Here is a 26914-nt window from a genome sequence, read left to right as displayed (position 1 = left end):
TGTGTGTAGAGCAAAGCGAACGGTTAGTACCTATTTACTACACCATAATAACTCTATATTTTTAGTTTCATATTAACACATATGAAGACTCAACTCAGACCCACTAGATGCAGTAGTTCGTACCGTGGCGTCAGTTACTCACTATTATGCCCGCATTACTTCATAACGAATGTTACAGTTCATGTGCTCTAATTATCACGTTATATAAATCAGTATCGCACTGTATTATTTTGTTTTCACTCAAACACATAGCATACATTTTTAATTGCAATGCCATACATATAATCTAATTTTAGTAGGTAATGTATGTGCTACTAAAACATACATTCAGGGAAGCAAGTCAGTGGAGGAGGCATCATTAGGTCATGCCCTGTTAGTACAGCATGTCCATGCACACATTCTGGAGCCCATAGCCAGAAAACGCATCGTTATGTAAAGCTATTAAACAAAATTATTATATTTTATAGCTTTAAATATTATAACATTTATTATTAACTCATTAAATTTAAAAAGGTGAATCAGAAACCCAAAATCCTTTTTCTGATATAGATATGTTACGAAGCTGTGTAAATGTAAAACATTTCAAACTTATTTTAACAGAAAACCCAAATTCCCCTTTACCTAACCATATCTTGGAAGCCATCAAACTTATTCGATAAAGTAAGGATATAAAAGATGATTATGGCATTTAAGGAAAAGTGAATGCAATCTATGACCATTGGACACTCCGTTCCATAAAAGATTCAATTACAAATACCGGATTTGTTTTATCTATTATTTTCATCCAAGAGACTCAAATTCCTGAAGGTGTACCTAGATAGAGATTTGAACCCTTTTAGTTTTAAGGTATTCTTTTGTCATCGCCACGACTGCGTTCCTAATAATAATATTTATTAGATAAAGTAAGCTATTGGATTGGAAATTCTAATTACACCTTGTTTATTTCTCATGAAAATAATATGTAAATAATTTATTTCTTTAAATTATTGACGGACACTGAAAATATTTATAAATTAGGAAATCGTACAATGGTATCTGAAATAAATTTACTGTCATTCAATTAAGTAAAACAAATTGCAGTTAAAACTATCTACATAAAAATAATAAATACAATAATATCCTAAATCTCTTGTGAATGGATTTGTATTACTAAATAAATGAAGTAATTTTCTTAAATTAATACTTTATTTAATAAGTAGTGAGTGTTTGAATATAATAATATTATTACACACTATACACTATTTATTGAAATAGGTATTGTTATTTTCAATCATGAGTAATAATTATAAATATTATGCCCGCTTGTGTATACTAGTAATACTTAGTAGCGTTCTAAAAATATCAGATATTCTACAGAAAGTGAAAATGTCATGAAAGAGTAAGACTCTCTTTCCTGTAATCCGTAATAACATGAAGCCTGTCCCTGAGTATTAGCTGGAAAGACTTAAAGTAAAGCTTTAGACAAGATTTTACGGATCTCAGTATCTCAAACTTTGATTGCTCTAAATCACTGAAATACATAAAAACAAATGTAATACTGCCTTTTTTACACCAGTTCAAACATAAGTTGGAAGAATGAAAACAGGATAAGGACTGTTGTAGCGTTATCGAATATTACTATGATAAACGTAAAAGAGTTTGATTAAATTTGAAACAAAGAACGTCTGTTTAAGAGTATTTCATTATAATTGAAAACCATGCATTTCACTATCAGAATTAATTTGTCTGCTTAAGTTTGATATGTTAGTTTGAGAATTAACAAATGCGGCATATACAAATTAATTAATATGTACACTTTTATATAAACAACTAAGTAGTGAGTGTCATTGGGGCAAGAAAATTTATGAAAATAAAAAGTAAAATTGTTTTAAGACTTATTGCTAAACAAAAACCATGTTTGAAATGCATTGTAAAGCGACAAAAAAGCCTAAGTTTTAGATTTTTTTAAATTTTGGCAATATAGCTGGGTTTTATGTTATAATACTGTTGCCAGTGATTATACAAGAAATCAGAGATCCTGGATGTCTCTCGTAATGTGGACCAAAAACACACAAACATTACGCGTGTGTGTGTGTGTGTGTGTGTGTGTGTGTGTGTTTATGTTAATGGTGTCCAAATTGGATGGGTTGATTCTCATTTCTCATTCTCAAAAGATGCAGAAATATAATGTAAACTCTTCAAGACTTATAACGATTGAAGTTGTTTGGCGTTAATATTTTGGAGACAAGCATGCGAAATGCATATAAACTTAATAATATTGAAGAATAATAGGAGACACCTAATGACCACGGTTTCAACATGAAATTAAGAACGGTGCGTATGAACAAATGGTGTTGGCTTGAGAGAACCATATGGAAGTGGAGTTATAGACATACCGACAGATTGTGAATCTAATGCGAACGGGTGCATTTTCGAACTAGTCGAGTATCCTAGAAATGGGATTTTACAACCTCCTCATACCATAAATAAATGATATTTCATAATTGTTTTGGTATTTGACGTGCGTAAAGTTAAGTGTGAAATACCAAAACAAAATTTATAAATGTTTAATACATATATTCAAAACGATCGTAGAACTTTTTCAGTAAACAAACTTTATCGTAGGAACTGTACTAAAGAAATAATTGTACATTCTTGCTTAATCGGATTAACTGAGAACACTGCTATGACGGAAGATGCAAATAATTAGCAAGTACTTAAATGGATCGGTTTGAAGTGGAGCCTAAACCGAACCTGATGTGACAAAACAAATTCGTTTGTAACACATCGTTTTATTACTTTTAGCTCATTCTTTTACCTGATATTCTTTCATGCGTCACAAAAACCCACAATAACCGGAATTCTTTAACCTAAACGATTACTTAATTACTGTAAAACTAATAGCATATAAGGTAAACATGGAGGTTATGAGAAACCACTTAACCAGATGAAATTGGTTTTCAACTATTTCCATCGTTGCAAGGTTTTTGTTGATAATGACAAAGATACGGTATATTATTTTGTATTTTTTATTTAAAATTATATTTATTTTAAATCTCTAGCTAAACACTAACATATCTCACATTTCTCGATCAAATGCTCGATTCACGCGACAACATGAGATCTTACGTTGATTGAATCTCGATTTTCAAAATTAAATATTTGTACATGAAATTACATTTATTACTTTGTTTATTTCGGATGTATCTTTGACATTTTTTCATATTAAACTACTGATTATTACTTGTTATTTATTCAACCAATATCCTGGAATTATATTAATGAAACTGTGAAAGAATATTTTGAGGCTTATAAAATAAAATATGACGTAAAAATCGTGTTAGATATCATCATTTACTCTGTCTATGAATGTATATGCTGTAAATTATAAACATAAACTTCAATAAAAACAATTAAGAAACATATTGCACGTATATACAAAATGTTAATGAACTATCGGCTTTTATAATATGAGAGGACATTGATTTAAGAAGGTAGAATATTTCCCATGCATGTTATATTAAAAGGTATACAACATGCTTCAGTTCATCGTTAATAAAAAATATTACAAAATATTTTGTTTACGAAATTAATATTAATATTTATAAGTATCAGAGTCCATCTTGATTCCAATGATTTTAAGGAAATTTCACGTGATTTATCAATCAATCAATGCAAAAAGTTTGAAAACCAACATTTTTTACGATAAAAAAAATGTAAAACTAAATTTGTGACGCATGAAAGAATATCAGGTAAAAGAGTGATCTAAAAGTACTAATAAGATGTGTTACAAACCTTTTTCCATGGACCTATGCAATAGAATTTAAGAAAATATAAATATTTAGCCTTCGTTTACCTCATAGATTCAAATTTGTTCATGCCAAACTATAATTCATGTTCAAATCAACATTTATGAGTAGTTAATCTGCAATAAAAATCTTTTTCGAGTCTGTTGAGAGTATAATGCACGTGATTTTCCTACTTCATCGTTGAGACATTGGGGTGTTGAAAAAATATAATTCTTTTAGGGCTTGCAATTCAGTTTAACCCATTTATGTATGGTTTATTTTAATGTAAACCTTTTATTTGTCTGTTTACTACATAAGACACGTTTTAATTTCAAATTTAATGTCTATAGGACTAAGTTCTTATAGTGGTTACACTCTATTTAAACCACTATGGGTGTTTGATCTTTATTAAAATACTGTGTTCTTATTCGTGTCAAGAGGCATAAGTGTGCTAAATTTAAACTTTTTAGGATATTTGTAAATTAGAGAAGATTTGATGAGTGACTGACTGAGGCCTTTGCCTTTTGCATATAGAGATTATTACAAGCAGTTGTATAAAGAATGACAAAACGTGTTAAAAATTATTTTTATTGTATTTAAAGTGTTATTGTGTCTTGTACCAAATTTTATGGTATTATGCAAAATAATTTTAATCGTTACTGTTAGAATTGAATGTTCTTTTTAACTTATGATGTAAAGTCAAATATTTAAATTAATTTTCTTGACTATCTGGCAAAATATGTAACCAAAGACGTAATAAATCTTTTCCTACACATATTTTTTAGTGATATAGTTTTAAATACACATTTTCCTAAAACAAGAGCAAACTATATTGAATAGGAATTAACTGAATAATAAAAGTTTAAAAATGAATGCAAGTAATGTCTAGAACTATAACCATTTTAAAATAAATGTGTCATTTATTAAACATCGGGAAATCTCATGAACGGCACGTAATAAAGTTTCAAAGTCACGTAATTTATTGCTCGCGGAGCACGCATTCGTCATATTTCGTGTTCGACGCCAAAAGATTTTAATAACTTTCCTTTATAATTATTTCTCTACCGAATGCTTTATGAGGCTTATTACAAACTAGCATATTTAAAGTTATAAACGAGTTACAAATTTTATTTGCTTACGTAATAAAACATGAAATATCTTACTGAAACTTCTTTATCAATTATTATAAGTTAGTTGAAGTACTAATGGAAACAGTGTTAAGTTTCTCTGAGGATTTGAATCTCGCTTTAAAATTAATAAAAAGTAATACATCACACCTCTTTTATAATACTACTATACGTACGTTTGTACTAAATGTAGCTTAAGCACTAAATATAACCGGGATATATAGTAAATCACTGTTCATTATACCTTGATGTATTTAAATATTTAAAATACATAAATAGTAAATAGTATATTTTAATAGTAAATCGTATTATTTTATTTTTATAAACATGACTGTACAGGGTGAATTAAATGTAAGGACCACCCCTCCCCCACCAATTTTGTTCTACAGTTTATATATAGTGGTGGGATGTGGAAAGTAGGTTTCATTCGGTTATTTCGAAAAAGTTTTTTTAGATCTAGTGAGGCCCCATAGAAAAATATTAGTGTAAGGTCCAGAGACCACACAAGCAATTATATTAAACCACGCCTACAAATCCACTGATCACGTTGTCAAGTTCCCTGGAAATGTTGTAGAGCACGGTGAAAATATGCTGAAAACTATCCTCCTGGAAGAGAAGAAGATCTTCATGAAATAAATGTCTTTTTTCCCTAATAACTGTATACATTGTGCGGAAAATGTATACTTGTAACATTTGAAAATACAGTTCTCCATAAAGATTCCTATTGTAAGACATATGTAATTATTAGTAATATAAAATTCATAGAATCAATGTACAGATAGTTGCTGGAAAGGAAGTCTTGTATTACAATTCGAGACAAACATCCTCCGGATGTAAGTGGATACGCACATCCGCCCAGACACCGATGATGAACAAACAGGAAATGCTTGTTTAGCAGCGGAAATGCTTATGTATAAAAAAAACCGTGCGACGATGTGAGGGGCAAGCCATGCTGATATGAAAAATTGGTACTCACCAATTATGATGGAGAGATTTGGCATAGGCGTGGTCATGAGCTGGCGGGAGAATAAAATCAAAACTGAAGAACAAGGAGGAGAGGAAGTCGAGGACGGGAAGTCGAAAAGCGAGGTTCGGGAGTGCTAGTGTTGGTGTTCGTGTGTGCGGAAAAATATCTCTAGGCGTAATAAATGTGAAGTGGAATAAAATGTAAGTAATTTTAAGAACTTAGTATATTTTAGGGTCCATTAATCATTTTCAATTCCATATCTATTTAAATGTTCACAATTTCGAAAATGTAAATTCATGTAAATGTTTAGCTATTTAAAAGAAAGTTTCTCACGTTAGTCCATGAACTCATAATTATTGCAAACACTACAAAATTACTAGTAAATGTTATAATGAATTAAATTTAAAATAAATTGTAATGAGTAATTTAATATTAAATATGACTTCAAAGTATTAATGTATTAAAATTTGTGCTTAATATATCGGTTGACCCAATCAATTGTTAATTAAAATTTTTAATCAATTTAATGAGATGTTGTCACAAAATAAAATATGTGTTGGTTCATTTGAGGGTATTTGTACTGCCAATCTAACCTATTATTAAATCCTCTCACAGCAACCCTTGCTCATAATATGTCACAACCTTAATCTTAAACTAAACCAAACTTAAAAACCTTACACTATTATTAAAAATTTGTCCTAATATGTGATTCCTAAAAATTACGGCCCACACATTTGTGTATCGAATGCAGCATTCACGAAAAACATGGGAATTTTCTGTGTCTCAGTATCTCCAGTTGTGTTTTTTTAGAGCCCCATTGATAAAATACTGAACTAACGTTTGAATAATTAACTGATTATTACTATGGATTAGCGCTTAAATTTTTTCACAAAACTGTACAGGACGGTCTGGATCGTCTTTATTCAACTCGTGTACAAGATAAACGTATAAACTTAGATAAAAAAAAATCCCAAATCAAAATATTTAATTGTTCCAAGTTTTGTGAACGAGGTCAGCAACTTTTTTATTTAGAAGAAAATAAGCAGTGTTAAGTTTTCATTACATAATTCAGTAATTTTTCAATATGCATTTAATTTTCATTTCCTATACATTTATGAATTATTCTACAGTTCGAAACTAACATGCTACTTTGCTAATCAAGAACAAATTTGTCATTTTTAGACATATGTCAGACAAATTTTACTTCTTACTAAAGAACTGATTCCGACACTGTGTACACTAAAATATTAGTCAGGTTTACCAACTATTCAAATAAAAAATAAAAACTGCTTTCACTAAAATACAATAAAAACTGATTTTTATGAATTATTTTATAAAATTCATGAAGAAAGTATAACATACTAAAATTATGTTTTTTATAATATAATAAAAATTAGGTCATTGAACGAAACGATTGACTTGAATCCTACACCTCCTGCTTGTTGGCCTTTTGTAATTATATTATTTCAATACTAGACGCAACCAATAATTTACTTGACCCCCCATCAACTTTCTTGTTACTACGCACAACTTGTTACTGTCAATTTATTGTTTGATGTATTTCTTATAGTTTGCATCATCTCTTCAGTGAGCACAACATTTGGAATACACTGTATATTACATAGACAGAAAAATCACAACGTCCATCCGCAGCCCACGGACAAAAGTATCAAACCAATCTATTCGTGCAGTCCCCGGAGCCCACTTGCTCCTAGTGGTGAGATACTAGACGTCTTTGGACTTAACATAAATTCTATAAACACTGCAACCACAAGAATACACAAGTTACTAGATGTTCCGCACAATTACCTATGACATATCCTTACAAGGGCGGTCTGGTCACTGCCACTACTCAATATTAATTTACAAAATATATCCTTGTTACTATTAGGGGTAATTATTAGAAATGAACTAATAAGTAATTACAGTGAATTGTTTGAAATCCAATTGGCATAATCAATTACGTTTATTAATAAAATCATATTAATTTACCAACTTTTCTATCACTAATGCACTTGTTTAATAACTTTAATCTTAAAATGAATCGAAAAAAGTATTTTGATTATCTATAATATTGAGCTATACCGATTTAGCTCATTCTTTTAGTAACATATTTGTACAATCCCAGAAAGAATTATATCAATACAAAGAACTACCAAGTTACCTGGAATACTTTTATTTAGAAAAAATAGTAATAGGCTATTTAAATGTTACAATCCAAATTTAACTGACATTAAAAGGCTTTGTCACTTACAGTTTAACATTGTTTTAAAATTAAAAATTATAGAACAGTTCTCGGTAATTATGCAGATTGCAAAGTCAAGTTAATATTTATTATTTTTTTAATCAATATTGCTCAAGTGACGTATTGAAAACATGTAATGCATTGTAAAGCTGAGAATGTTTTCACCTAAGATACTTCCTTGGAATTGTGACATGGCATTTTAAAAGTGGCTTAAGGAAAAACAAAGAAATGAACACTAAAATACTTCGACGATACATTCCCGGAATACAGAGCATAAAATAACAAGGATTCTATAAAGCAAAATCTTATAAAATATTGCTCTCAAATTCTGCATGAATATAATACGAATTTCCCCTTTGTAATGGAAGTAAATAGCGGTTTCCTCTACACCGTAATAGGTTTTTCGAACCTCTGTATATATCTATACATTCTTCAGGAAAACAAGGAAAAAGCAACTATGGACTGGAAATTGCTTAGACCGAAAGTAAGTTACAGGAGCAAGAATTAAACGCTTTCTAACCGAAGTATATTTTCAATATCTACATTGGTAATGGTTTTTTTGAACGGGGTAACAAGTCAAACTCAACTGTGGAACCATAATTGAATCCAAACAACTGGAATTAGAGACACATTTTGTCCGAGATAAGCTTCTAAGTCTTACTTAGGTTATTATATTCTCTTCATCGGGACAGCAAAATAAACTGAACTCCATAACTGGAATTTCATAGGACCTGTAGTAGAACGCTGGAATTAAGGCAAAGTTGGTTTCCCAACTTAACATCTTTTATTAATTAGGTATGCATTTGTATTTTATTAATTGGTTAATGGGAACCCAGGTATGGAGTCGGAAATACTGTATATTTAATTTGAACCAGAAATGATCCTACATGTGCGAAACATCGCATAATACTCATGTAAATGTCACATTCTTTTGACGATTAACACTCTAATAACACTTATGTACCCGACGTATCCTTACTTACGTATGGAATATTTCATAGGACATCCCTCATACCATATGATATCTGCTCTAATTTACCACTAGGTTACATTCAATACTAAAACAATATTGAAACTTTTTAAGTACTCTGAAGACTTTTAACGTATATTGCTAAAATGGCCGAAGATCTCCGATCGGGGACGGCAGGACCTAGAGCGAGTTAGAGTTACTAATAGGAGACGTATCAGTGGATGTGGTTACTAAGTAGTATGAGGACTTCCATTCTTAAAAATGCGTACGTAGCCGCAATTAATGGCTTGTTGTTTTATAATTTAAATATTTTAAGTAAGAAAAACATTTATTTCAAGGAAATTTTGTAATTGAATAATAGAATTTATGTTAGAAGTTGATGTTATACACGTAAATGTTAAAATTTTCTGAAAATATTTAACACACAATGAACCCATTGAAACTCAGGTAAAATGTTAAATTGCAATGATACAAAATAGTAATAAACTCTATTATTGAAATAAATTTATGTTAAAATTTTGTTCACTATATCCAATGAAGCAATATAATAGTAATTTCCATTTAAACACAATAATAATCAAGAGGAGGTACAAAAAACTGTGAAATATTATGTATTTGCCATTTAAAACTGTTTAATTTTACAATCTGCACTATTATAGTAGCGAAATCAATTTATATTAGCAGAGAAATTTTAAATCTGAGTAACAGACAAGGTTTGGCACGCACTGTGGCCTGTTTCCTATAGTTTGTATCGAAGTTGTTCTCGAATCAAATCAAATCAAATTATTTATTTTTCTCAAGAAACATAATGTACATAGCAATATTATGAAAAAAAAATATTATGTATATCAAGTCAACAATTATCACTTTACAAAATATACTTTTTAGTTTCTCTGAGACTATTACTTTTAATATTATTAATTACGCATTACTTTCTACACATATTTATATAATCGTTTAAATATGATTGTGCGGTAACTCAAATTAATACATCATAAAAAATAAAACTTTTTAATCAATGAAATATTTGTAAAGATATTTACATAATAATTATTTACCTAATCATTTTTAGCGTGCTATTATTAAAAGCAAGTTTAAAATGATTCATTACTAATATAATTGTTTAATTCCTATGATATTAACTATTAAAAATATGTTATTAAAAAACTGTTAAGATAAAATATATGTTTCCCAAGTTTAACTGTTCAACTTGCACAAAGTTATCACAAATGTTTATTAGTGACAATATTATTCCACTTAACCTACAGGAGTGCTTGAAAGTAGTTAGAAGCTGACCCAGTTCTGGTCTCATTGCAAGCTCATCATATTACTTGTCAGCAGCTTTAATCAACTTAATCATTGATTGAACACATCATTTCTGAGAATCGTGAGTGATGAGGATGGATCAAAAACATTTTACTTCAATAAATATATTAAGTTAGAGTCATGTAAAAATATACTGTCTAACTTTCCACACACACCAAACTTATCTGGAAGAGTGTTACTTACAGTAAGTTAAAAAGGTGTCATCATACTCAGTAAAATAAAACTTATAAGTCTTATTATAATCATATAAATATACCCTATAGGGTATATTTATTACTTCATTTAAAATTATTTATATACTTGATTTAAAATAAACCATTCAAAATTTCAAATTATTTGACTAGATAATTCATGATACTTTGTTCTTAGCTGAGAATGGTTAGTAACTTTCTTTAATTAGATTTTGGCCGACTGAAAATATTCTCGAATTGAATTAATTTATTTATTGAGTAAGCCAAATATGGAAGTAAAATCCTATAAATATATTAGGCAAATACGTACACGATTGGCAATTGTTATTATAACACTATTGAACAATTTCATCAAAGTATCTCATATTAAATAACTGGGGTACTTTATTGATCAGAAAAGTATAAATTTGTATAGAAAATGTACAAAGTAACTCTTACTAGTGTTTTTACAATAAAAGTGTGCTATTCTATAGCTGATAAAATAGCCAGACACGGCTAGATTTTTAAATAGTGCTTAGTTGTAGAAAATTGCACATAGAATCTCACTTGTGCTTAGAATCTCATAGAGTTTTTTAATCGCCTGTATGTAAAAATATTTGTTATAGCCAGTTCCTGCAGACGATAAACCGTGTATAAAGATCTCTACATTCAAAGAAGAGCCCTTTTGACTTTGGAATAAAATTCCAAAGAGCAGTTTTTCTTTGACTGTAGGTACATGTGTCCCTCTGAATGATCGAAGAACAGTTCTTTCATAGAACGATCCTGAAGACATGAAATCTGATAATTATTGACTAATCATATGCTTAGGTAGAATGAGAACGCTATGGAGTTCAGGTTGAATGAGTTAAAGTAAAAAATGTCAGGCCATATGTGCACTACCGCTATGTTTATTTATGCTCTGTCGGGTTCTTAGATGATTTGTTCTATAGGTTTTTTACTTTGCGTTTTCTTTCAATTTTATATATATTCTAACCAGTTCAATACAAATATTTTAACTACCTTTCAAAGAAAAACTTCATTACATGAATACATTGTATATTTTCAAGAGACCTACCTGTGCCTACTCTGTGACTTTTTATGCAGTAATTGTAATAATATAACAGTTAAATTGAGTCCTTGCTCTGATCTGAATGGATAATAGAATAAAGGAGCGTGACGGGCCGTATAGCTTATCGTTGTCATCTTAGTATGGCATTAAAAAAGGTTAAGATTATACTTCAGGATTGTTCTAATTTAATAAATGCTTTTGTAGTTTAACTTGATGAGACATTTCTGATTTTTATAAGAACAGATATATTTACTTTAACCCAATTCTAAATAGTTATATGAATTATTATCCCTCAATTTGAATCAGGAAACATACTTTATCTGATGAATTGACTTTACCTTTACGTTCATTATTAGATACATAGTACACAAATTGGTAGTAAATGCTGGCTAGACTTAAGATAAAAGAAACATACATTCCTTATTGTAATAATAAAAAACAACATTCTATTAACTTAAATTTCTTTCTAGTGTATGATAGCGTGAAATTCTGGGATAGAACAGTGTTAATTGGGCCAATTTATTATTTTCGTAGCCTGATAAAAACCAATCTTATCGTCTATTATGTTAAATTTTTGAGCGAAATGTTTATGACATCAGTGATAGTTATTATTTTTTATTGTGATAATAACAGAATAGCTTTTACTTTACGAAATGTTTCAAGGTATAAGCTGAGAAGTAGGTTTTTTCCTGTAGGTCCGACTAGTTTACACATTTATCATTATTGAATATAATAAGAAAGAAAAGATATGTTTTAATGTATCATTTCAAATGACTGAATTTAAAGATCTTCTAATATGCATGGGGTATTTTTTGGAATTTTCACACAAATAAGATTAGTTTTCTTAATAATATAAACTGTGATATCTAGGGTTCGTGTTAGATGACGATGAGGCAGTCTCAGAATATATTTACTAAAATGTGAATATTAAGTGTCGGAATCGTTGATATTGGCAAGCGATAAGAAGTTTATAGAATCCACACCAGAATGATATTTTAAGAGGATAAAATAAAACAAAAAAGATATTTCAACCTAAGTTTAAATGCGAAGAACTGAGTTAATCCCGTGTAATTGATTGTGGAATAGATTGTGAACATTAAAATAAATATTATATATCTCTAAAAACGTGGAGACACGAATACTGACTCGTGGTTGTATGAAATGTTTACTGTCCTTGTTATTTTAAAATTTAAATTGTTATGAAGTATGTGGAACTCGTGTTATGTGAGGTTGTATTGTTTTTATAAAGATTGATTTGTGATATTGGCAATTTATTTGTCACTGCAATGTTTATTACATGTGGTATTTATTAGTTCTACCTCCTAAGAGTATACGAAAAACATTCATAGATGAACTACGTCTTTCTGCATAGCTTTGTTAATGACTTCACATTACCTTGGTAAAACATAATGGCAAACTATTGGTGTTACATTAGAGTGTAGTTGTGTCTATTACCTGACTATTTTGTTCAGGAAACTGAAAGAAAGCAAAGTGTTGCGCAAGTTAAACAAGGAAATGAATGCAAAAGGTGTAGTTACATGCGATGCAACCTAAGGAGAGTTTATAGGTACTTACTCGCAACGTATAGTACTTGTTATGTAGGTTTTTTAAGTATCCCAGTTAATTTACAGATTACTTGTTAAAACAGGCAATAAAAATATGTTATGTACTTTATGTTTATAAACTATGCTAGTTTAGATGTAGATTTTAATCTACGCAAATGCAAGTTTTTTAATGTATATAAATATTAGATATCGATCGTATAATTTTCTTTTTAACCAGTATATGTCAAATTATGCAATTGGTCAATAGAAATATATTGAGCTGAGGCAGGATCAAATGAAGAGAAGAAATGGAATTTTCAAAGACGTCTAAAATCTGTTAACTCATTATTATTGTTACACTTACATATTGGTAATACTTACCTATTGTTATGAGATGATTGTGTACACATTGTTTATCTAAACATAGTGGAAAAAGAGTTTTTTTCATATAGTTGAGCATACAACTATTACAAAAAGTTTGGATTTCACCAGACGAGTTGTATAACAGTTTTCACAAAGGATACTACATGGAAATTAAGTTTCATAGACGATTTTCAGTCAATAGTTCAACTAATTCTAGTTGTATACTGCGGAAAAAAGATAGTCAGCAGAGAATTTGGTAGGCGAACTCAGTAATAGGCTTAACTGATTACTGATTCTTAGTTAAAGGCACGGAGATGCATTGATTTTCATCAACTTCGATCTTTCGTATACATACGTTATGTTTCATACTATTCCTAAAGTCTGTTACTCAATTCACGATGAAGTTGTCCTTTTGAGTGACAGACTTTGCTGACGCTCTACTAAATCCCAATACCTAAAGTCCGTTACTCAATTCATGATGGAGTTATCCTCCTGAGGGACAGTCTTTGCTGTAGCTCCACTAAATTCCAATACCTAAAGTATGCTTATCAATTAATGATGGAGTTGTCCTCCAGAGAGACAGACTTTGCTGACGCTCCACTAAATCCCAATACCTAAAGTCTGTTACTCAATTCATGATGGAGTTGTCCTTCTGAATGACAGGATAATAATTCAACCTGAAAATTGTAGTCAATACGCTAAAATCAGTTTAGATATACGTTCTATAAATCTCGTAATGTATAAAATAAAAAGCAAAGTCTCCTTTATTTTAAACTATGGTTACATATTCTAGATAGGCCAGTGTAACATAGTTACCATAAACTCTACATTTTGAAATGCACTAAAGAATGTTTCAGACAAACATAACTGTGTAGGAATACAATGTTTTACTGAAATCCGGCTTTCACTTTAGGATTAGTATAAAACTATTTATGGCAGTTTCATCGACGTATCATTAACAAAGCTCCCAGAATAATTTTATTGTAAACTGTTTTTACTCTTGGTCTTTGCCTCATTTGTTGCAATTTATTCCATGTAAAGGATCGACTATGAATTTTTCTTAAAACGTGTTTGATCTTCCATCCAATATGATTGTAAAGACTTTCTCCTTAATAAATTACTTCTTTTTCACACCATTCCAGAATTGTGTTGCATAAAACAGACTCATCATTACCAATGGATTATTTTTAAATTAGTAATGGAAATCCCCAGTCATTTAAATTCCACCTCATCCTTACATACAATAGGAAAACTTTATTAGCCACGTTCTTGAAGACTTAGTTTATTCAGTTTGAATCAATTAAAAATTATGAGAATTGTAGTATTCACCATTATTACCACAAACTTACAGCATACTACTCAAAACCGATACTGTGTAATTACTCTGTCTACTGCCCATATCTGGATAACTTATCGACATATAAAAAAACGTGAAAGAATAAAATTTAAATATAGGTCCATATTGAAGCAAACATGGGAAAATAAAATTTTTATTAATAAATAGTTATGGGAGAAAGTATATTGGAAATAATTTAAGAATATAAGTAGATTTAAATATAGACTACGATAACTGGTTACAGTAGGGGTAGTATAGTTAATAATTAATGTATTAACCCTTATGATCGGATAGTTAGAGGCTAATCAACGGCGTTGGTGATGAGGTAATTTTAGTCAGGGAAGGGATCGGTATAATAATTCCGACTCACATATTTCGGAGTCTTTTTTTAGTTTTTGAAGTTATTTTATTGGCGTGCGTGATTTCTTTTTCCAAACACGTTCTGCAAAGGACTTAGCTTACGAAGGAATTTCACAGTCGAATTACGAATTTAATATTGACAATTTGCTTTTAACTAATGTTAGCCCTCTTTTATAGAGAATATTGTATTACATTGCTACAAAATAATTAAAACGTAGTCGGTCCATATTGAAATGTAACGCAATGTTGCAAGATAGTACAAGGTATAGTAAAATTTGCTCAAGTAAAGTTGTCAATTTAAATTGTAGTTAAAAGGTTTACAATATACATTTTATATTTCACAGCCAGATTAAGTGTAATACATCAAGATTTCAAGTTGATAGTAAATAATATTAAAATATATGTTTAATTACGATTTTCACTTTAAACCCGTGCCAACTGTAACATGAAGTAATACACGAAGTACAATGAAATTATTAGGGAAGTTTCAATTCAGTTGTATCTAGCTTCACTTTTAATAAATATTATTTTTAATTAAATGAGAAAATATTTGATTTGAATATCATACGAAAGCTCAATGTTTAGTTTAAGTCAATAAGTTAAATTTAATTTACTTTAAAACAAAACAAAACTTCCCTGTAAGCAGTTGGTGATAAGGTATGTTTATTAATAATATATTTTGTATTGTTAGTTAGTAAGAATTGTATATGAACTTACTTCACAAATTGGATCCAAAGTGACACGTATAAAATATATATATATATAGTGAGAACCGCAAAACACAGAATATCTCTTTATTAGTTTATCCGCACTTTTATTTCTAGTTTGAAAATAATTTATTAGTTATTAATGCATACTGTATAGAAAAGACAATATTTCCTCGAATTACTTTAAATTGTGTTGTTACTAAAAAACAGTTCATTAAAAATTAAAAATGCATTCTATTTTATAGGAAATGGGTTAAAATGAATCCATAATACTGATTTTGTTTGAATCTCATTATGAATTCATTAAGAACGACTAAAACTCAATTATCTCTCTGATATTAACTTAACTAGTATTTTGAAAGTGCCTGGAGGTCTGCACATACCCAGCGTCACGTCCGACCTTAATTCGAATGTAATTCCTCGTGTATCCGCTGCAGCGTTATTAAAGCTATGATTGTGTGTGTTACCTCTAGGTAGAATGATTGTTTCGTTATATTTTCCAGTTCGGCCAACCGATTAAGTTCTATTTATTAAATAATCATAAATTAATTAATTTTTCTTTGTAGCACATGTACTTTATTACTATCTACCACGGTTCAATTCTTGTAATTAGTACGCTTTGTTCTAAATAATCCTTTATAACTAAAACTTGCCAAAATGCCAACAACACGACAGTGCCTCACCTGTTTCAAAAGCCTTTATAACTTCTTAAGGATTAACGTGGAAATAATAGAAATTATTAGGTTTTACAGAACAAAGTTGCAGGACTTAGCGCGCGCGCGCGCGCGCGCACACACACACACACACACACACACACACACACACACACACACACACACACACACACACACACACACACACACACACACACACGCACACGCACGCACGCGCACACACTCACACACGCACACACACGCACACACACACACACACACACACACACACACACAAATAAATGTAATTAACACAAAATAGGAATATTTTTAGCACAGAGATTTAATTAATTGTCACTGTCTACCTTCCTAAAACACTTATATAATATCAAATGGAGTGGCTTGACTCTCTTTCAATAAACACTCCTCTCTGGAATTTTGGCATAGTCGATGCGAGTATGTCACCTTTGGAGATAATCAGGAGATTATAAGTGCTGGGGACTTTAAATGAAACAAAATTGATATTGTGGCTCTCGTAATTACAACGATGATCTTGGTGCCAAAGTATTCCATAGAATTAAACATGCTACAGTAAGCCCCCAAATATAAAATCTGAAATGGACGGTTTTCACAGGATATTACAACCTAGGTATAGAAAATCTGATAACTAGGAATCTAGTTGCTTCATAGACGCTAAAAGGATATTTTTATACTATTTCAAACTCATCGGATTTCTGGATTAATTATTCGGTAACGTCGAAGATAGTAATTACACTCTTCAGTACTGAGGATCTCAAGAATTCGGTTTTTATACAGAAAAAAAGATAAGAGCCAATTGTGACGTCCGGTGAGCCCTTACAGTTTGTGTAGTAAAAGTAGGTCTTGCTTTCCATTTTCAACGCGACGTTGGAGTAGGGTGTGTTTCCTTAAACTAGGATATAGGTCGAGCTTATAAGCGAACACAAAACTTTGAATTACTGTTCACAATGAGTGCTGAATATAACAAGAAAGCTGCTGGATGGGTTGTCCGATCGAGACAGAGAACTGTCCATCAGGATCTGGGTGATATTGTTGAAATACGAAAAGAAGCTGGAAGTTTAGCGCAACTTTGGCGGTTTTAAAGTTTAAGAGGGAGGTTGTCAGGCTTATCATCACATTTTTGACATTTTGTATACTCTATGTTGTGCTTCTTGTGTTGTTGCAGTCATAAACCTTCAAAGAGGACGGATGTACTCGTGTTGAACTAATATGCCTATTTCACTTTTTTAATTGTACAGGACTATCTGAAATAGATAATAAATTTTTACTCGCTCCTTAGAAATTAATACTCTCATATGTGATCCTAGAAACTGTATGACTAATTTTCATCTTTTTAACTAACTTTTGTCTTTTTAGATCATTAAAACTGCTGTTTTTAATTATTTCTGCATTAGAGTAGTACATGATGGCGGATCAGGCCTTGATGAAAATTTATATCGTACTTACAATCTGCAGAACTAAAAAAACTTTAGTACCTTGAACTATTAAATTTTTAAGAGTAGATTTATAAATAAATATTCATAAATAAATTAACAGTACAAATAAATTTTTAATTTAAACTCTCAATGACTTATGAGATATTTTGTTCCAAAATTTAAATTACATTACATTAAAAAAGTGGTGTTCTCTAAATTTTGAAATTGAACATAAATTTAAGAAATATTCTCCATTAAGAGACATAGATAAAAAATACCAATTAAAATCACTTTTAAATATCACTGTGTATATCTTTTAAAGTAATTAATAATATCTAAAATTATCATTCTGATTAGTTAGAAAATAAATCTCCAAAGTTTATTAAAATACTGTGAGATAATATGAAATTTAGATTTTATTAGCAGTGGTTCCACTATGTGTTTACTAAACAGCTTCAGAAGGGATGGGAAGTTTGTTTGGAATTCCTAACAATTCGCCCGGCAGCGCGGGAACATTTCACACACTTCCAGATACAAACTCTCGCTTGACTGAACAACAAGAGTGCTTGCATTGTTTGGAACTTGGTCTTTACAATACAGTACTTGTTTTATTCATGGATGCATACTAACTTTACTTTTGTTACGTGAGTGTTAATTAGCGTCATAGAAAACACATACCCTCTTTTAAAACTGTATTATGTTTAATTAAAAATGTATGTATTTTACGAACAAATTAAACATGTTAAAAAGTAATACACCTTTAATACACTACATTTATTATGTATTTTTAATGTATATTTAATGATTTTGTTGTCATTCGTTTATATTCAGTATTGTAAATACTGATTAAGCATTAATATCAAGAGATTGTTTTCCTCTCAATGCTTTCATCATTCACGGATTTTAATTTTAATATTATTGTAGGTAAAGTATGTAATATTATAACATTTTAAAGAAGAGCAAGTAATTAGAAACTAGGTCGCAAAGTTTACCTTAGATTTGAAGGATATATTTTTTCAATATCTATATACATTCCCTGCTACCTCAACTAAAAGTACCCATAAGCTTAACTAAAAATTATCTTATACAAGTTTACATAAGTACCTAGTACTTTTAAAATTATTGGAAGAGTCATAATTATGAAAATTATAACGAAAGACAGATACAACGATAAAAATATATTTAATACATATTTTTATTCAGTGGCTTAACTGAGTGTAAATCTAAATAAACCAAGTAAAGTAATTAATTAAAACCAGCACTCCATGGTATGAAATTATTCTCTACAGTACATACCGCTGGTTACGATGTGATTGGCGAGGGTCATGTCAACCACCAATCATAAAATATTAAGAGCTGAGACCAGATTGAAAACTTTACTCTGGAGTTTTTGCACTCTTGTATGAACTAATATTACATCCAATGAACAAGTGATGCTATTATGTTTTGTTAAGTAAACAAAGTTTACAGAAAAATGTTATACTTTACTATATGGAATATATTTTGTGCAGAGTAATGAATAAAGTAGTGAGTGGACTGCACTTGACCTCTAAAACTCCAAAGTCCTGAATAGTGAAATCCGTATTTTCCCTACTTATCTTTCCCTAGCAAAAAAATAAGTTGCTGGACATTTTAATACTGGATCACTTCCCTCAAACATCAATAGCCTATGGATTTCTGCCGTGCAGGGGGACAGATTTCTGCACTTAAGAGACACATTTCAAATATAACGTACTGAAAAAAATGTGAATAAATAGTCACTAGCGGTTTAACTTGATTTTAAAAGAGCTTTTGATACTTTGGATAACCATATACTGGTCAATACCTATTTTAATACAATTTAAAAATTTATGGCATAGGTTGCACTGCTTTGGACTGGCTCACGACTTTGTGTACGAAAATAAAGTAAATAGTAAAGATGTAATAATAATAAATTATTTATTGCATAGAACATAAAAACAATGTTATAGCAATCGTCAAGTATATCGAGCTAAATTTTCCATTCGTTCTACCATTGAAGTCCCTTCTATACATACAATTTTTTGCATTCACTCTCTCTCACTCATTCGAATTGATCCACCACTTCCCCGGTCAGTCAGCCAATTGAGAGGTCTCCCAATTGTGTGCCATAAACTCGTCTATACTATAGAACGCATGTGTAATCAATGTTGTTTTTAGACGAGCTTTGAATGCCTTCAGCATGGGGACACATTTAATCGAGTTCAGCAAGTTGTTGACAATTCGAACTCCTGCCTGAGAAGGCAAACGCTCATGAGCTACCGTCCTGTGTCTTCCAATGTATAAATGTATAAATGTCCTACCTGTACATTCATCAATATTTGCGTATGGCGAAAATGCCGCCTTGGTGTGCTCTGTTTTCAGAGATATTATAACTGTGGATTAGAGAGAATATGAATGCGGTGTCAGAGTGCCTAAATCAAAATAAACTTCCAATCAATGTTTCGAAAACAAAATGTCTTGTTTTTTTATCAAACTAATGATAAGGATTATTTAAGAGATGATTTAACCTTAGTTTGTGATTCACATAGTTGATTATATAAGTATAGCTGTTCCAGTATCAGGGTAGTGGATAGTGTGAAATATCTGGGTTTATATGTTGATAAGTATTTGAAATAGGACCACCACCATCAACTGCCTGTCAAAAAAGCTAAAGAAAGTTAATTACTCATTTTACTATCTTAAGCAGCACCTTCAAGATAAACACACAAAGAAACTATATTTTTGTTGGTGTGAGAGTATGTTATTATTTGGATTAATACATTATGGGGAAAATTTTTAAACTATTTACAAACCAATAATAGTGGCACAGAGACGCACTGCGCATAGTTTTTTGTTTACAAAGAACAAACCGAATTTTTAAAGTAAATAAATTATTACATTCTGACCAGCTGTATAGTTTTGCTCGTTGATACATGTACATAAATATTTAGATCATCATAAAATCAAAATCGTGAATAATACAATACGCAGTTCCCAGTTCAACTGCAATTGCCTTTGTTTGAGGCAGTTTCCTCTAGGCGCCAGTTTTGCCTATTATGGCAATGAATTATTATTTGAGAACAACCATAAAGTAAAAATGAAAGCATTAATTTATTTTACTGTTGACATACCAAATTAGGAGCAGATTTGTTTCAATCGCTCAATGTCTATTTTTATATTTTTTATTTTAAAATCTTTATTTTCATTTCATTATTATTGAATATAATATCCTTGTATTACTATACCATTTTACTGTAGTTACTTGTTATAAAATTATAGTTATATCATATTTTTATTAGTTAATTATCACAATATTTATCATGGTATTGCTTACTGAATGTTGTACATTGTATTCATAAATGTATTATATTGATATTGTTTATGTTCTATATATTTATAGATTCATATAACTTTATTTATTTATTGTTATACATTCTTAGATTTATCATGCTGTTATTATTAAATTGCAATTTGGGGTATTGATTCAGTGCAGTGTTACTAATTCTTTAATGGCACGTGTTAATTGCACTACATCTTTGGCGATTTACTCGTGGTATATAATAGAATATTTAACATAGTTGGTTGATAAAATAATATATTACACAGTAACATCTTCAACAAAGACAATTCAAAAATAATATTTGTATAAAATATTAACATTAACTAATGCTCGTAACGTAGAATGGATAGTTGCGTAAGGACTGCCAGCATAAAAATAATAAACATAATATAGCTTTATGTTGTTGTAGTGATGTTCCGACATGCACCTTGCATGTCTATTGGGACAATACATTGTGAAATTAGTTTTTTTTTTAAATTACGCTGGTTGTGAACTGAAAACACACACACACACACACACACACACACACACACACACACACACGCGCGCGCGCGCGCGCAAAACATACTCGCGCGCATGACTGTGAAAAACAGATAATGCAAAAAAAAAATATATATATATATAAAATGGGCGTTTTTCACATTTTGAAGAGGCAGAATACGTTACCTATAATTTTCAGTATATTGAGACAACATTTGTAACCAAAACTCCCTTGAGATAATGTTCAAAGTGTTTTAAACAAAATTTTTGTACAATGTTAGTATAATTGTATTATATTATCTTTAAATTCTTTCTTATAATTATTAATAAAAATTACACTTTCTTTTCGTTAATCCAAGAAGAACAAGCGTCTTGGACTACCAATGCTTAAACTACAGTGAAGCATTTCGTTTCTTACAAAACGTAACGAACCAGTAATCTTTGGTTGTTGCTTTGCATAATAGATCGTAATTTATGTACACGATATTGCTATTTATGTTTAATTGTAACTAATTCTGAGTGTGTAATAATCATTTCTTTCCAAGCATGATCTCGGAGTATAATTTTCCAATTTATGTTGTAGTAAACAACTGAAAAAGGATTTAAACAATACAGTTTGTCCTGTAGTATTTCGTATACAAGAGGTATCTATCTGGTACTGTGGTTTGAAGGAAAATTAAATAATGTTAGATACAATCAGGTGCATAGATGATATACCCACACCAAACCATATCCACAATATATTTATATTTAATTGTGTATGTATAAACCAAAGTATTATTTGTGTTGTTTAGTAATGGAAATTTTCTTTCTTGTCTTTTTAACAGAGTTTTATAAATTAAATATGTTACATAATATGTGTTCTGTGACTTATCTAAATCTTTTAACTTTTTGTTTTATTGGATTATGTCATATTTTAGAGCATATACGCGTAGCGTAACCATTATTTCAACTAATTTTAAACTTTTAGGATGAAATAAATTTTTTAGTGCCATAGTCATATCACGAGTGACTTTTGAAGTAAAACAAAAAACGAAGTGAACATTTTTGCAAGTAATGAGGAGTAATATAAATGTTCGTTGTGAAACAAAGTTCTTTTCTACTTTTGAAGATAAGCATCCGTTTGAAGTGGACAGAGGCATGTAAGAGCTTAGCACGTCATCGACCTTAAGCTTCTTTCATCCCACATTTCACCAATCCGCTTTCCCCAAAACCGGTTTAAGTGAAATTCTTGTTGAGTTGCCTTAATTTATGAAATTTGCTGTATAACTTCAGTGTACATTATTATACTTAGTAAAAGGTCCTTGCATTGCAAAACAATTATTTAATAATACATATTATTCTGGGAGTATGGTCAATCAAAAGTAAGCAAGTAGTGCTTTGTGTGTCTTAGAACTTACATACTACATACCAGTAAGTTTTACTCAGCCAAACTTAATTAAAATAAGAAAAAATTTCGAAATCGAATTTTGTAATCTTATATTTATCACGCTCCAGCTCCTATAGGTCAGAATTTCAAATGTCAAATTTATAGGGTAGTGAATTACAACTATTAAATTAAATTGTCATCTAAAGAACATGGGATGTAAAATATACACAAATCACGTTGTATTTCATTACAATAGCTGAAAATTATATTTAAGTGTTGTAGGCAAACTATCATTTGATCAGTTTTCTTAAGTATTTACAAAAATATCAGAGATAAATGTAAATTTAAATAACGAAATGAGAGATAAAACACTTGAATGTTTGCTTTATTATTAATAATAAATAATGTAATAACTCTGTTAAGACTTACATTGGACCTTTTCAAATGAATAAATTATAAACTTAGTGCTATGAATTAAAACATAGCAGGATAAAAAAACTCATTTAGTGTGTAATTGTGTTTTTTAAGTTATTTATTGCACGTCATCACTAGAATCTTATTTCTAAAAATATTATTACTGGTTAGTACTAATACTTACCTGTAATTAGGAAGACGTGATAGAATTTTCCAACCATGGCTTGGTAACCGTGTAAATATGGGATCCAAAGAGCAAGATCAATGTTTATATACACTGTCACTGACACTTCAACTCAGTACACAATGAGAGTACCATTGTATTTCAGAATTTAGTTACGGTACCTTATGCTGTGTCTGTTGGTTTTGTATTAAAGTTAATTAAAGCTGTGAAAATAACTAACCGACGGTACTTTTAAATGGCGTTAAATATTTAGTTTTAAAATGTAAATGGCATTTGTGTTTAGTACACTAATTATTTTAGTTTTAATTAGGTTTTAAACTTTGATCGATCATCCTTGTTATAATGAATTTTGAGCTTTCATTGAATTGCGTTTTGTGACGTACTAAAACAATATAGTATGGGTAATTAACTTTTATTGAGGAATAAAACCTTCACAGTGTCGAAAATGCTTCTAGCATTATATTTTATAATGCAGCATATTATTTCATTCCAGTTGAAAAACCTACTTGAATTATTCACATTATTTTTCATTGTAAATAAAACATTTGACTCTAACCTAATTTCTTGTTCTTTGTTAATGTGTGTAATGCATATTAAATTTAACATTCTATCAGTGTAAACAGACCGCCTCGGTTGGATTTTATTCTGGGTGTCCAAATACCTCTAGTAATCTAGAAAGCATTATAACAGATTCAACTTAGATATTTTTAACTGTCTTCTAAGAAATTATTGAAATATCGCGTGTAAACTCTCCTAATCTGGATATAGTTGTACTATCTTTAAGATATCCAAAATACAATGAGATCGGAATAACGTAAAGTAACGTAGTGCTTCAAATTTAAAGATATTTAGCCTGTATGATGTATAATGATGGGTGTTGAATACTACGACCCCCTCTCCAACGTATAGATGTGACGAGAGTTAACCAAGTGGTAGGTAATGTGCATTGTTACACCCATCATTCTAAACTGGTGCCTTATCAGTCCATTTTATAATAATAAACCTCAAATATTACAATATTAATTATTAAGCAATAAAAGTAATTTAGTAATAAAATGTATTAGTTATCCAAAACTATTTTTTACTATGCAAAAATGATGAACAGTTTCAGTTTCAATAATGGTTAAATTTAATTTTTATTTTTCTGGATTTTATAAATGTTAAGGTTTAATTTAAGTGACGTGGATGATATTGTTTTATCAAGACTGAATTGCACATAAAAATGCTGAAAATTTGGTATTTGCAGTCAATAAAAAAATAAAAATATTAACAGAAACTATGTGAGAGCTGATGGCAATAACGAAAAATGATATCACAATCTTGGAGAAGATTGGAAACAAGTATTACGTCAAACAACCTTTTACGGCTCCTGATATTTCACCCAACGGCAATTTAGATCTCGGATACGAAATGTAATGGAATTATTCACTCTTAGCTACCACAAAATTTAGTCAATCGAATTCCGTCTTCACAGGATATCAGTGACAGCAACTTTTACATACAATTGTTTTATATTCCTCATAAAAATACTTGATCTGAGCCTCATATAAATTACTGGTTCGAAATTGAAAATCAAAAATAATTATTTTTTCCTAATATTTATTAACACTCTAATCTCTCGTTAAGATTGACAGTAGTTTGTTTACAATTACCGTTGAGTAACATACTCGCCCTGGGATTGAAAGTAAAAGTTTCTTGAACACAATTAATCTATAGCTTTTACCAAGAGATGCGTAATTTGTAATGTGTGTAATGTTTGGATCTGAATATTTAAGCTATTTCACTTGTGTTATAATGTTGAACACTGTGTATGTGTGGAAAAAAGCAATAAGTTATACCTTGTGTAGAAATCTGCATTCCACAAGTTGTGCTAATTAATTTATAAATCATTACAGATAACCTTTATTTTATAATATAATCCGTACCAATGTCTTTAAGGTAAACAATATGTGCTTTAGTACTTGCAATACCTTTAAAAACGAGTAAAAAATACAAAACAAACTATTCACAATTTACCTCATTACAATAACGCGAAATAAAAAAAAAAAAACTGTAGTTCTAATTAAGAATGAATTACGGAACAAGTATAATAACCATAATTTAGTAATAGATTTCTTTGATTTAATAATTTTCCGGTCAATTTTGTATCATAGGGCCTTACAAATTATGTTATATTATTTTATAAACATGAAGCAAATGTTAATATGTCATTTTGTTCTGGTCTATGTATCAACAACTGTAGGGGTTTATCAGGAAAAATTTAAATTATATACTATCTTTACAAGATTGTTTAGTTACCAACCCAACAATCGTTATCCACTATCGCCGAAACGTATCACAAGCCGCACCACACTCGCGCCGATGCCTACACTTTACTGCTGACGCTGACCAGAGGCAAGGAGCGCGCGAGCGTCACTGATGAGCGTCGGCGTCGCCCCAGGTCCAACTCCCTCCCACCCCAGACCCCACAACCCCAGCATTCGCCACTCAGTCGGCGCCGTATCACCCCACGGTCGTCTGTTCATTGCCCACTCCTCGCTAGTTGATAATTTATGTGCTCTTTGACATTCCCAAACGGTCTTGTTTGCAGAACAGCACATCTGATTGGGTGATGTGGCGTGCACACCCTTTCTTCCATCTATGTTACCGAGTACGGGTATGCTTGATTGAGCTGTTGCGGTTGATTTGTTCCTCCCTGCAATCATCTAATCTTTTGATCTCTACCAGTGCCACCCCCAATTCTGATACACAAAATACAGCAAAATTAATCGCTGTAGATTAATATAATTGTTATTTTTTAACTACGTCTCAATGTATTAAAATTATAACAAATTATTTTCTTGCCGCATATAAGTTCAGCACATCACTTAGTATACGATTTTGATAAAAGGTTGTAAATAAAAATAATTTATTTAAAAAAATTAACGACTTATGTTATTTTAACTTATTTCTAAAAGCATTTATTAATAAAAGATTGAATACTTAAAACATTGGTTATTTATATACATAAAAATCTACCATGGAACGTTCAACTTTCGGACATGTTGTAGCCACAAGTTTAAGGAACAA

The 26914-nt window shown here is 30.3% G+C and overlaps 1 protein-coding gene across 2 annotated transcripts in view; it reads right to left on the bottom strand.

Moving 5' to 3' along the window:
- LOC124357185 overlaps nucleotides 1-26257 on the bottom strand; it is a 93452-nt gene extending 67195 nt beyond the window's left edge. Inside the window, exons 1-2 of one of the 2 annotated variants that reach the window (XM_046808706.1) lie at nucleotides 26148-26257; nucleotides 23846-24060 (exon numbers count right to left, since the gene is read on the bottom strand). In XM_046808706.1, the coding sequence (XP_046664662.1) occupies nucleotides 23846-23882 (37 nt within the window). In that variant the 5' untranslated portion in view covers nucleotides 23883-24060; nucleotides 26148-26257. The remainder of the gene's footprint in view (nucleotides 1-23845; nucleotides 24061-26147) is intronic. The other variant, XM_046808707.1, reaches the window with a different exon arrangement.
- Nucleotides 26258-26914: the final 657 nt, after the last annotated feature.

The sequence above is a fragment of the Homalodisca vitripennis genome, chromosome 3, assembly GCF_021130785.1.
Source record: "Homalodisca vitripennis isolate AUS2020 chromosome 3, UT_GWSS_2.1, whole genome shotgun sequence".
NCBI classification, from domain to species: Eukaryota; Metazoa; Arthropoda; class Insecta; order Hemiptera; family Cicadellidae; genus Homalodisca; species Homalodisca vitripennis.
The sequence above is the reverse complement of the archived record's forward strand: the minus strand, read 5'-3'. Positions and strand labels throughout refer to the sequence as shown.